The sequence below is a fragment of the Oryctolagus cuniculus genome, chromosome 3, assembly GCF_964237555.1.
Source record: "Oryctolagus cuniculus chromosome 3, mOryCun1.1, whole genome shotgun sequence".
Taxonomy (NCBI): Eukaryota; Metazoa; Chordata; class Mammalia; order Lagomorpha; family Leporidae; genus Oryctolagus; species Oryctolagus cuniculus.
Genome location: NC_091434.1, coordinates 49,656,974 through 49,669,400, shown reverse-complemented (window position 1 = coordinate 49,669,400; position 12,427 = coordinate 49,656,974). Strand labels below are relative to the sequence as shown.

At 37.4% G+C, this 12,427-nt stretch overlaps 1 protein-coding gene across 2 annotated transcripts in view; it reads left to right on the top strand.

The window, feature by feature from the left end:
* Positions 1 to 11,765, top strand: part of NAB1 (NGFI-A binding protein 1) — a 50,546-nt gene extending 38,781 nt beyond the window's left edge. Inside the window, exons 5-8 of one of the 2 annotated variants that reach the window (XM_002712343.5) lie at positions 1,082 to 1,171; positions 2,754 to 2,916; positions 6,332 to 6,448; positions 9,261 to 11,765. In XM_002712343.5, coding sequence (XP_002712389.1) covers positions 1,082 to 1,171; positions 2,754 to 2,916; positions 6,332 to 6,448; positions 9,261 to 9,349 — 459 coding nt within the window. In that variant the 3' untranslated portion in view covers positions 9,350 to 11,765. The remainder of the gene's footprint in view (positions 1 to 1,081; positions 1,172 to 2,753; positions 2,917 to 6,331; positions 6,449 to 9,260) is intronic. The other variant, XM_017342992.3, reaches the window with a different exon arrangement.
* Positions 11,766 to 12,427: the final 662 nt, after the last annotated feature.

The following is a 12,427-nucleotide window of genomic DNA, read 5'->3' as shown; positions in this document are numbered from 1 at the left end:
TAGAATAATATATTAAATAATTAATATATTAATGTATAATAATAATAAATAAAAATAATTTGAGTGTTGTCCAGGAATATAGTACCCACAGATAGGCCCTATTTAATATAAGATTTTAGTATATATGTGTTGCTATATTTATTTATCAGTTACAACATCCTAAAGGCATTGTCTCTTTAGCTTTATCTCATTCAGTCCTCACCACAATCCTAATTAGGTAGATTCTCTTATCATTTTTCTTTAAAAATTTATTTATTTATTTATTTGAAAGTCAGTTACACAGAGAAAAGGAGAGGCGGAGAGAGGGAGAGGGGGAGAGAGAGAGGAGAGAGAGAGAGAGAGAGGTCTTCATCTGCTGGTTCACTCCCTAATTGGCTGCAATGGCCAGAGCTGCGCCGATCTGAAGCCAGGAGCCAGGAGCTTCTTCCAGGTCTCCCATGCGGGACTTGGCCCATCCTCCACTGCCCTCCTAGGCCGCAGCAGAGACCTGGATCAGAAGTGGTGCAGCCGGGACACGAATCGGCACCCATGTGGGATGCTGTCTTTCAGGCAGTGGCTTTACCCGCCATGCCACAGCACTGGCCTCTATCCTTATTTTTTTAGAGGAACCTGAGTTCAGAAAAATGTAGCTTCTCATGCGCTGTCACGTAAGTAGTAAGCGGTAGAATTGGAGCATAAGTATAGTCCCATAGCGAAGTACCTGAGTTTGAGTCTCTGTGGGTTCAGCTGAGTCCCAGCTCCAGCTCCCAATCCCAGCTTCCAGCTGATGCAGACAGGTGATGGCTCCTGTAGCTGGGTTTGTGCCACTCACGTGGGAGAATTGAATTGAGTTCTCAGCTCTGGTTCGGCCTGCCTAGCAAATAGGAGCTTTCTTTCTCTCTCTGCCTCTAAAACAATTGAAAAAGAAGAAAAGGGAAATAAAGCATTTGTACCGTAAAATACAGGAATGAAATATTGTACATTAAATATTAACTGATTAGATAGTGGTATTGAGGTGGTTTTCTTGCTTTATCTTCTGAGTTTGGAGTAATATGGTATTTTATTTTTACAAACTCTATATAATTTATTCTTTGACCCACAGGATGGGTTTCCAGATTTTCAGGATTCTGTGCAGACACTCTTCCAGCAGGCTAGAGCTAAGAGTGAAGAACTTGCAGCTCTTAGTTCACAGGTAACAAACTACAGATTCCTATTTCATAGTATCATTTATAGATTAAATTTAAAAATATCTGCTTCAACTAGTTTTAGGTATCCGAGGACTGAATTTATTCTGGTTTTTAAAATATCTGGTCCACAGCCATATCAACAACTTAATCATAACCACTTGGTTGTTTTTTGGTGTATGAACAGAATTTCATAGGGAGCTACTTATTTATTCTTTCTAGTTTTATAGAAAATGAGATAGATTCTCAAGAAACCTCAGGGAAAAAAATTTTGATTCATTACAGACATGTTGACTGTACTGGTTTTCAATAGTTGTTTTCAAAAATTGTACGGATTTTCAATAAAATACTAATAATCAACATTGTAATTATTAAGTCATTTAAATTCAGACATATTGGAAAAAATTGGTAAGGCTGCCACTTCAGGTGCTTTTGATGAGAGTGTGTTTGCACACAGAAACAACATTTAGAAAAGTCATTTCTGCAAGCGTCTTTTAGGAAGCACTAAAAGATTGATAGTGCTGCTTCTGAGTGATTGTATTTCGTCACATTTAAGACCACCAAGTTTTGTTTTTTCATGTTAAGAGTATGAAAAATATATTTCTCCTTGAGAATGCATATTGAAATATTGTCATTTAATTAGTATCAAGTTGAGATGAAATGAAGTTATGATCTCTTTGATCTGGTTTATGTACATTTAGGAAAATGGCATCAAAATATCCTATTTAATCTGTGAATTAACATATTTTACTGATTGATTTTAACACTATAAATCAGGATGTTTTGTAAGCAATTGTATGTAGCAGTTTCTGTTCTTGTACTGCTCTCGCATGTGATGTGGCATTAACTTCTAACCTGTGCACATATCTGTGCATTAAATTCTTGGGAAAATATCTCCAATACACTGCTTTGAATGTCACATGCAAGTAATTTGGAGCAGTGCGTAATAAGGAATATATAAAACTCATGCAGAGATAAATTTATATGTCAGCTAACTAATTTTGTATTTTAAAACATGTCTTTCTATGATTGGTTGGGAAATCCTGCAGTTTCATCCTATGATGAGGCGAGGTCCTTGTTGGCATTGACGTTTGCCTGCATAATTTGCATTGTTTAATTTTAGTGGGAGAAGTGTTTGTCTTGTTCTTGTAGACAACCGTTTTACACCTTTTTTCCCCAAAACACACTGTCATGTCAGAGTCTGTGTAGTGCCAGATCCTAAAATAAAAATGCCAAGATTTCACCCTATTAGAAGCAGTCTATGGCAGATGTTGCTGTTTATCTTAGGTTTCTTTTTTTAAAAAATCCTTTGAAGGACCCAGTACCTTGTAAAACAAAACTAAAGTTATTTTGCTTTAGAATTGAGATAGAATTCCCTTTATAGGGTTGAGAAGGGAATCCAGCATTTTATGTTTTAACATGATGATATAGACATCTATGCATATTTATGGGATGTATATACCACATGAAGTGTGAACTAATTTTAATGAATGCTAAATATATTTGCTGGAGTCTGAAATTGGCATCTTTAAGCCATTAGAAAATCTAGAATATTTTAGTGACTGATTTTATTTTTGCTTTACTTACTAGCAGCCTGAAAAGGTGATGGCAAAGCAGATGGAGTTCCTTTGCACCCAGGCTGGCTACGACAGACTGCCGCATGGCGAGAGAAGACTGTCGGCAGGACTCTACAGGCAGAGCTCAGAAGAGCACAGCCCAAACGGCTTGACTTCTGATAACTCAGACGGACAAGGTGTGTCCTTAGGATGACCCATGTTGGACAGGCGCTGTGGCGTGACAGGTTAAGCCACTGCTTGGGACGCCTGCTTCTCATATGAGTGCCTAGGATAGAATTCTGTAGCTCCACTTCCAACCTAGCTTCTTGCTAATGCTTCTTGGAAGTCATAGGATGATGGCTGAAGTGCTTGGGACCCTGCCACCCACATGGAAGACCTGGATGGAATGGGTACCAGACTTTGACCTGGCATACCCCCTGTTATTGTCTGCATTTGGGGAGTGAGACAGCAGATAACACTTCTCTCTCTCTCCCTTTTAAATAGCTGAAAATAAGCAAACATTACATAAAATAGAATGACCTATATCTTTTGAGCCATCACCATTGTACTGTAAAGAGACACTGAAAAAAATTGCTGATTTTAAATCTTGATATTTTGTAGAGACTATTTTCTAGATTTTTCTATCAAAATTAATTTTTGTCCCCCTTTCTAAGAATGAAGATATTTATCCTATAAATTTTAATTTCTGAGTGTTTTTACTTTATTATTCCTATATAGATCATTCTTCCTAAAGATACAGATTCTATCAGAGATGTTTCTCCCTTTTTAAAAGATCAAAACTTCATATTTTTTAAGACTTACAACATTTGTTTCTTTAAAAATGATTGATTGATTGATTTGAGAGGCAGCATTACTGAGAGGGAGGGAGACAGAGAAAACTTTCCTCTGCTCGTTCATGCCCCTAGTGGTTGCAACAGCCAGGGCTTGGTCAGATGGAAACCAGGAATCCAGAACTTTATCCGGGTCTCCCACATGGGAATGGGCCCACACACTTGGGCCATCTTCTGCTGCCTTACCAGGTGCATCATCAGGAAGCTGAATCCAAAGTGGAGGAGCCGTGACTTGAACTGGGGTTCATATGCGATTCTGGCGTCACAGGCAGCAGCTTAACGTGCTGTACCACAATGCTGTGGTCCCAGCATTTGTGTCTTAAGAGAATATGGTAATTGCTTGTAAAGTCTTATGACAAAGACCAGTGCTGTGGCTAAGTAGTTTAAGCCTCTGTCTATGTTGCTGGCATCACATATGGGTGCTGGTTCATTCCCAGCTGCTCCGCTTCCAATCCAGCTCCCTGCTGATGGCCTGGGAAAGTAGTGGAAGATAGACCAGGTGCCTGGGCACCTGCATGGGGGACCCAGAGGAAGCTCCTGGCTCCTGGTTTCAGATTGGCCCAACTCCAGCTGTTTCAGCCACTGAGGGGGTGAACCAGTGGATAAAAGACCTCTCTCTCTGTCTATCCTTCTCTCTGTCTGTAACTCTGCCTCTCAAATAAATAAATCTTTAAAAAAAAAAAAGTCTTATGACAGAGTACAGCTCTTAGGTTTAGAAAGCTATGTGAGTATGTTTGCCATTCTGAATATTATTTGTTTTCATGCCCTCACCTGAAGAAAAATCCCATCATTGTTATTCATGATTTTAACTTTTTTTAATATTTCCTATGTGTCAGGCATATTTGTAGGCATTGAAGTGGCAGCAGAAAAGAGACAAGTCTTTGCTCACTGAGAGCTTACATTCCAATGGCAGGAGTTATACAGTATATAAGTACATAAAAATATTGCTTAGTTTCAGATACTAGTGTTTGAAGAAAAATAGTAATTTTGTAGTACATTTAAAATATTATTAATACTTTTTAAAAGACTTATTACTGTTCTTCAAAAAATAAAATTATTTCTAAGTAAGAATACTATCTTAAGAAACATTGTGCAGCTATGGAACCAAATATTATAAACGCCACCAAATCAGAGTGCTGTAGAAGAAAAAAATACTAGAGAAACGTTTTAGGTGAGGTCTTCTTTAATTTCTCCAGTAGTTCTTATTAAGACTTAGTGAATACAGAGCAGAGGCAAATATGAAAGATATGATGACTCTGATTTGTGACACCAAGATAATGAAGTACAGGGGGCAGTTTGCTAATGTGATGGATTTAGGTTATGATAGAATATGATTTAACATATAAAGCATTTTTTCTGTATTAATTGTTTTTTCATGAATTTTGGTATAGTTTTTATGCCTTTTCATCTGTAACTGGTTTGAACCAATTTCACTCTCTTAATATTTATAGTTCTTTGGTTAATTACATGACTTCCTGGTAAAATGGTTGTACTAGTGTAAGAATGTCTTACAAAATAGTTCATTTTCTGAAATGCACATGCATGTTGGGATCTTCAGTTTTATGTTTAATTTGTGTTTAGCTCTTAAAATACGTCCTGGAAAGGGGCCAGCACTGTGGTGTAGCGGATTAAAGCTCTGCCTGTGGTGCTGACATCCCATATGGGCATCGGTTCATGTCCTGACTGTGCCACTTCTGATCCAGCTCTCTGCTATGGCCTGGGAAAGCAGTAGAAGATGACCCAAGTGCTTGGGCCCCTGTACCCACATGGGAGACCTAGAGGAAGCTCCTGGATCCTGTCTTCAAAGGGGCCCAGATCTAGCTATTGCAGCCTTTTGGTGGGGTGTAAACCACCAAATATGAGTGGATAGAACACCTCTCTTTGCCTCTCCCTCTCTTTGTAGTGCTGCCTCTCAAATAGATAAATAAATCTTAAAAAAAAAAATGCCCCGGCAAAATTTTATCCTTGGGACTAGGATGAGATAACTTGGCATTTTCCTCCCAAATTATTATTTTAAGTATTTTTCCAACTATTATTTACGTTCTTGAGTGCCCATTGACTTTCCTCACTCTTCCTAAGGAGCATTCCAGCAACTTGTGAAAACTTACTGTTTTGTTTTTGTAGTATTAAACTTTATTTTTGTTATTTATTTGAAAGGCAGAAAGAGAGTTCACAAATGCCCACTACAGCCAGGTCTGAGTCAGGCCAAAGCCAGGAGCTGGAAACTCCATGCAGGTCTCCCACATAAGCACTACCTGCTGCCTCCCGCCGTGCATGTTAGCAGGAACCCGCAACCAGGAGCAGAGCTGGGACCCAAAGATATAGGCGCCCCCAGGGGTCCCCTAACCACAATACCAAATGCCTATCCTGAGAATTTATATTTAAAGAAAACTATGGTATTTTTTATTTTAGATTTATTTTATTTATTTGAAAAAGTTAGAGAGAGAGGTAGAGATAGAAAGGTCTTCTATCCGCTGGTTCACTCCCCAGATGGCCGCAACGGCCGGAGCTAAGCTGATCTGAAGCCAGGAGCCAGGAGCTTCTTCCGGGTCTCCCATGCCGGTGCAAGGCGCCAAGGACTTGGGCCATCTTCTACTGCTATCCCAGGCCGTAACAGAGAGCTGGATCGGAAGTGGAGTAGCCAGGACTAGAACCGGCACCCATATGGTATGCCAACGCTTCAGGCCAGGGCTTTATCCTGCTGCGCCACAGCGCTGGCCCCACTATGGTATGTTTTTAATCTTGTTTTTCTTTTCATTAGGAGAGAGACCTTTGAATCTCCGAATGCCTAATTTACAGAACAGACAACCCCATCATTTTGTGGTGGATGGGGAGCTGAGTAGACTTTACTCCAGTGAGGCAAAGTCCCAGTCATCAGGTGAGAATGTGGTTTATGATCAGAGAATAGCACCTGAAAACAGACATCTTTAAATTCTGTTCTCCCCTTGGCTGCCACACGGGTGAAAAAACAACAGTGTCATTACTAAGAGTGCTGCTGGTCAGTTCTTCTCCCCTTGCAAATTATAGATTGCCATAGTATCAGCCAGTCTTTTTGAGAGTGTAGATACTCTATAAAGAATCATAGAAAACACTCATCATGCTTGTGACTATTACGGCTAGCTGCTACATGTACATTTTATGTAACTTTCATACAAAGGTTAATCTGGGTAAGAGACTGGTTTGAGTTTGGCTGCTTTGCCCTTTCCTGGAATAACAGTGTGAAACTGATGAACTCTGCTTACTCTGCTGTTAGGAAAACTTTGTGGATCAAAATCTAAACTTCATGTAGATGCACTTTGGAGATAATACTCGTATTTCAGAAATAAACTGAACTCTGTAGAAGGGTAATCATTTCTTTATAGATATTTACATATTTTTTAACCCAAATAAAGTGAGTTAGAAAAAGTACTAGACACTAGCACCATTTGAAAGAACTTAGTATCATTCAGTCTTTGAATTTAAGTAACTTTAGGAATCAATCAAAATCACTGGATTTTTTCTAGTTGAGGAAACTAAAGCCAGATTAGTGACTCTAGATTTGTATTATAAGTGGGAAAAGTAGTTTTACAGCATTAAAGGTTTAACTTTTATATTGTCACCTTACGTGTTTATAGGCAAAAGGTTATCAAGAGAGTTTATGTCTTCCAATTTCAGTTATACTCCTAATAGTTGATGCCCAGAAGGCCAGAGTACTAAATACTTTGTTCTGTGACACTGTTGTGCTATTGAAATACTTAATTTGAGCCACTTTATTTTTTTAAGAAAGCTTTTATTTAATAAATATAAATTTCATATGTACAGCTTTTGGAATATAGCGGTTCTTCCCCCATACCCACCCTCCCACCCACTCCCGTCCCACCTCCTACTCGCTCTCCCATCCCATTCTTCATTAAGCTTCATTTTTAATTTTTATATACAGAAAATAAACGCTATACTAAGTAAAGATTTCAACAGTTTTCACCCACACACACAAAGTATAATGTACTGTTTGAAGACAAGTTTTACTGTTAATTCTCATAGTACAAGTCATTAAGGACAGAGGTCCTACATAGGGAGCAAGTGCACAGTGACTCCCATTGTTGATTTAACAATTGACACTCTTATTTATGACATCAGTGATCACCTGAGGCTCTTGTCATGAGCTGCTAAGGCTATGGAAGCCTCTTAAGTCCACAAACTCTGACATTATTTAGATAAGGCCATAATCAAAGTAGAAGTTCTCTCTTCCCTTCCGAGTAAGGTACCTCCTTCTTTGATGGTCCTTTCTTTCCACTGGGATCTCACTCAAAGAGATCTTTTATTTAGGCCATTTTTTGCCACAGTGTCTTGGCTTTCCATGCCTGAAATGTTGAGCCACTTTAAGAATGTCAGCAATTGAGGAATTAAAATTATCATAAAACAGTCACATCCTGGTGTTGTATTTTTTACAACATGAAAAATTGAACTATTCTTTAAAGTTCTTAAAAGACAAAGTTAAGACACTTACTGCCAATCTATATTCCTTTGAAGACTGCATATAAACATGTATAAAACCAGTTATATCGGTCATTTGTGTCTTACCGTGGGAACACACTTTGTATCTCTCTTGCAGTTCAGCTATGGTTTTAAGTAGGACAGAATAAGGGAATGTCTTTAAAAAAAAAAAAAAAAAAAAAACTTTTTCTTTCTCTCCTGTTTTGTAGTAGAAATAATACCAGTTCAGTATAGACCAGACTTGGGTCCAGGTCTCAGTACCGACATTTGAGTAACCCTTTCTGAGTTACATAATTGCTCTGCCCCTCAGTTACTTCATCTGGGCAATAGAAATAATTTCTACTACATCAAGTAGTTATGAAAATTAAATAAGATAATATATATGAATTGTATGGCTGACATGAGTTCAGTAAGTGATAACTATTGTTTTTATTACTCTTACGCAGATCTTAAAATCTCCTTCTGTGTAGAGAGGGTATGTTCGTAAATTTAGCTACTTCATTTTAATAAACTAGTAGTCTGGTTACCTTTCAAGGTATGGATGTGGATCTGTATACTTGTTTGTATGTGCATATGTGTGTCTAGCTCCCAGTGCCAGCACTCTACATAAAGAGAACATTTTATTGTTCTGTAGTGTTTGGATGAGGTTGAGATAACTACACGTATTTAACTCCATTGAATGATTTTGTATTAAAGAAGCATCATCATTCCTTTATATCTGTTTCTGCTACCTTAGTATGTAGTGGTTACAACTTGTAAAATCATTGAACATGTTTTTCTGTCTCATTTCTTTGTTGATAGTAAATATTTTAACCAAATAAAACAGCTGGAGATGAGTGATTAGTTTATATCTTTATCATGTTGGGCCAAGCATTTAATAAAACTGCGTGTTCTGTATGCACAATGTTTTATATGCACTCTGTAATTGAACTGTTGTGTCTCTTTATGTATATACTATCCCCATTTTATAGATGAAGACTCTTAAGGTTTAGAAAGGTGTGTAACTTGCTCAGAGATACATACATCCTAGTAATCAGCAGAGTTGGAATTTAAGTCCAGAATCCAAGTTCTTAACCACCACTGTATAAAAAATTTTTATACGAATTTGCAGAATCATGGGTAGTTGCTGTTACTTCCTGTGGAGTTTGAGAGATTGTTTTATAACGTTGATTTTTGTAGTCCACTGATTTATATACTTTGTTTCTATTTTTATGCAGAGAGCCTTGGGATTTTAAAAGACTATCCTCACTCAGCTTTTACCTTAGAAAAGAAAGTCATCAAAACAGAGCCTGAAGATTCAAGATAGCTGTGATTCTCCCACTGTTCTCTGGAAATGGCATCAATTTAAGGAAAATGCTCCATCATAGAAACAAGCCTTAATAACCAATGTTGCCTCATTCAACTCAAACAGATTTCATAGCCAAAGCATAAGGAGTGATACAGTAGTTGTGGAAAACTAAACAACAGCCACAAAAGAGAGAATTGAGTGTCGCAATCTGTAACAGAAATATTGATTCATTCACATTCCTGTGTAAGTTGTTTTATGTGGAAAGGCTTACAAATTAATATTGTAGCCATTCGTTATTTAAGAATGTACAATGTATTTGTGTAATTTATAGAAGTAAAATCTAGATGTTAAGACCTTTTTGGTCCAATAGATGTGGATGCAGTTTATTTTACTTGAAATCTTGTTGTGTACTTTTTAGTGTATTTAGCATAAATATTATTACACATCAAAGTTTAGAATCTTACAGTCATAAAAAGGAAAGTTTAGGTGATGTAGTTACTGGTAAGGTTGCAATGATTGTGAAAAAATGGAAAGCAAAAATACTCAATTCAAACCAAGGAAAATTTTGTGGATTTAATATTTGATAAAACTGATCTGATCTAATAGGAAATGTGTAGCATTCATTTGATAATGTCATTTTCACTGGTTTAATCAGTGCATATTTGCACAACTCATGGAGAAAAGTTAGAAAGATGAGCAAAGAAGAAGAAAATATCTTTTAACTAAGTTGACCCAGATTGTGTTATATAATAACTACTTAAGGTGTGACAAAAATAGGAAGCAGTTATCACTCGGACAGAGAACTTAAGCAAGTGGAGCTGTAAAGCCTGGACTTCAACAGTGATGTTTCAGAATGTGTTAAACAGATGAAGACCTGGGGTTATCCCCACATGTGATAAATGTGGTGGCTATTAACGAAGGCTGTAATAAATTAAGTACCATACTATGTCCAGGAATTCTTGTCTGTATTCAGGAGTCTGAGAGGTTAGATGCTTCTCACTGGGGAATATTTTCCCCTGCAGCCATCACAAGTGTGGGCAGTCATGGCACCCACATTTGCTGACATGTTTCTATGAGGTTTAGTGGACACACATACTCATTATTTATTTTACAATTTCATTTTGATACACCTTTCAGATTTGTGAATGCAGTTTCTCCTTAAAATTCATTTTAACTTGAAGGTATGTTTTAATTCCCCCTATTTAATTAATGGACTGTGTGCATATGTGGGGGTGTACTTAATGTTAATAATGTACTTGTGTCCTTTTGGGAATTGCACATTGGAATCCATAGTGGGAAAAAAAATACATCTGCCAATAGACATTCTTTCTGCTGATTTAGGAGAAGACATTTGACAGCTTTACTTAACTTCCTACAGATTACCTAAACCCAGAGATTGCCAAGAAGAGTACATTGACATGATGTATGTGTTGTTTTGTTTCCAGTTCTGCTTTAGATCATAACTGTGTAAAAAAAATTAAGTCATAATCTGTTATACTAAAATTCGTCAGCCAAATTTTAGAGGACTTGTCTGCACTGTAGTCTCTGATCACTGTCACATACATAATTGCTTTTTCGTTTTTGATTTGCAGGAGAGCTTTTACAGTAGAAACACCAGTGAACAACTTTTATACTATTAAAAGGCTTTTTCCCTTCCTAAATGTTTTATTGTACCATAGTGTTCTGCCCACTAAAGAAGCTTCTTATGGACCTTGCAACTTTGTTGCTAGCTTGAGGTTGATTATTGTGGTTGTATTGTTCACTGTGTGTAGAAATAGTATGAGTACGATTTAAATAGAATGTTCAGTTTTTAATATTAGCCATAGCACTGGTTAGTATCTCAGTAGTTTCATGAAACGTTTCCTGTATTCTAATCTATTTTGAGAAATTTTGTGGGTTTTTTTTTTAATTGTGTCTTACAGTTCAAGTTTGTAGGTTTTAATAAGTAACAATTTTTAAAGATGCAGTTGTCTTCCAACTAATATTTATCCATCTTTTATGGACCCACAAACTGCATCTTTAAATCCATGAATAGGTTTCCTTAAGTATCATACTTTTCTCGTCTTTCATGCTAAGTGATAAGGAAGAAGCACAAGAAGAATTTCAGTAGAATACAGTTTTTATTTTATAAACACTAATGTATTAAACTTGCTATACATTAAAGCAAATAATATATATTTTTATTTGAATTGTATATATGAATTGGATGTTATAACTAGTTGATTTTTTTCATTGTGTTAGAGGTATTTTCACTGAACAAGGTCAATTGGTTACCTCAGTATTACAGCCAATATAGTCCAAGGGACCATTTCTCCCCAGATCTGTGTTATACTTTATTGTGTGAAGTCTGCATTTTTGTGACTCTTAAAGTTGTTGGTGAGGTGGGACGAGTGCACTTGCTTCCTGTGGCAATAAAGATTTTCTGTGCCTCACACATTTATGTCAATAGCACTTTCTGCACAGTACTTTCCACAGTGGGTGACATTAGCCTATTCTGCCTCCCTTATCTGATCATTTTGGCTGGGCTTGGGTGTGAGGGGCCAGGAGCTCAAGTCTTAAATGATGACTAATGTTATTGTCAGCTGCCTTCATTTCCAGCGAGTGCTCAGTGACACTGGTCTGTCAGAGAGGTTATTAGTTCATGTTCTCAGGGAAAGTTTTTATGTCATTTTAAAAGCACCGTTTCTGACCACCTAAATTAATAAATGGAAGGAGGAGCATTAGTATTTAACATTGATAATAGGTCACATTTGTATAAATATGGCGTGGCTTCAGTACTATAGGCTAATTATGTGAAATTGAGCTAACCTTGTGGTGAACAACCAGCAAAAACCTTGCAACAAAGTTTTAGTGTCCAAGTTTTGTAGATTAATCTTCAGTAAAGAGTTTCAAACGCTGTGCTAGGTGCCGGGGTAGGGGTGAAGGCCACAGAAGAGTATGTGATCCCTGTGTGCCCTGCAGGAGCCCAAGGCCCAGTTCAGATGGTTTCTGAAGCCACTCATACAGACCACAAATGTATGTTACAGAATTGGGATGGATATGGAGCTGATGTGCAGGTGCATTCTTGTAGCATGCAGGTGTTAGGGTAGTGGGCAC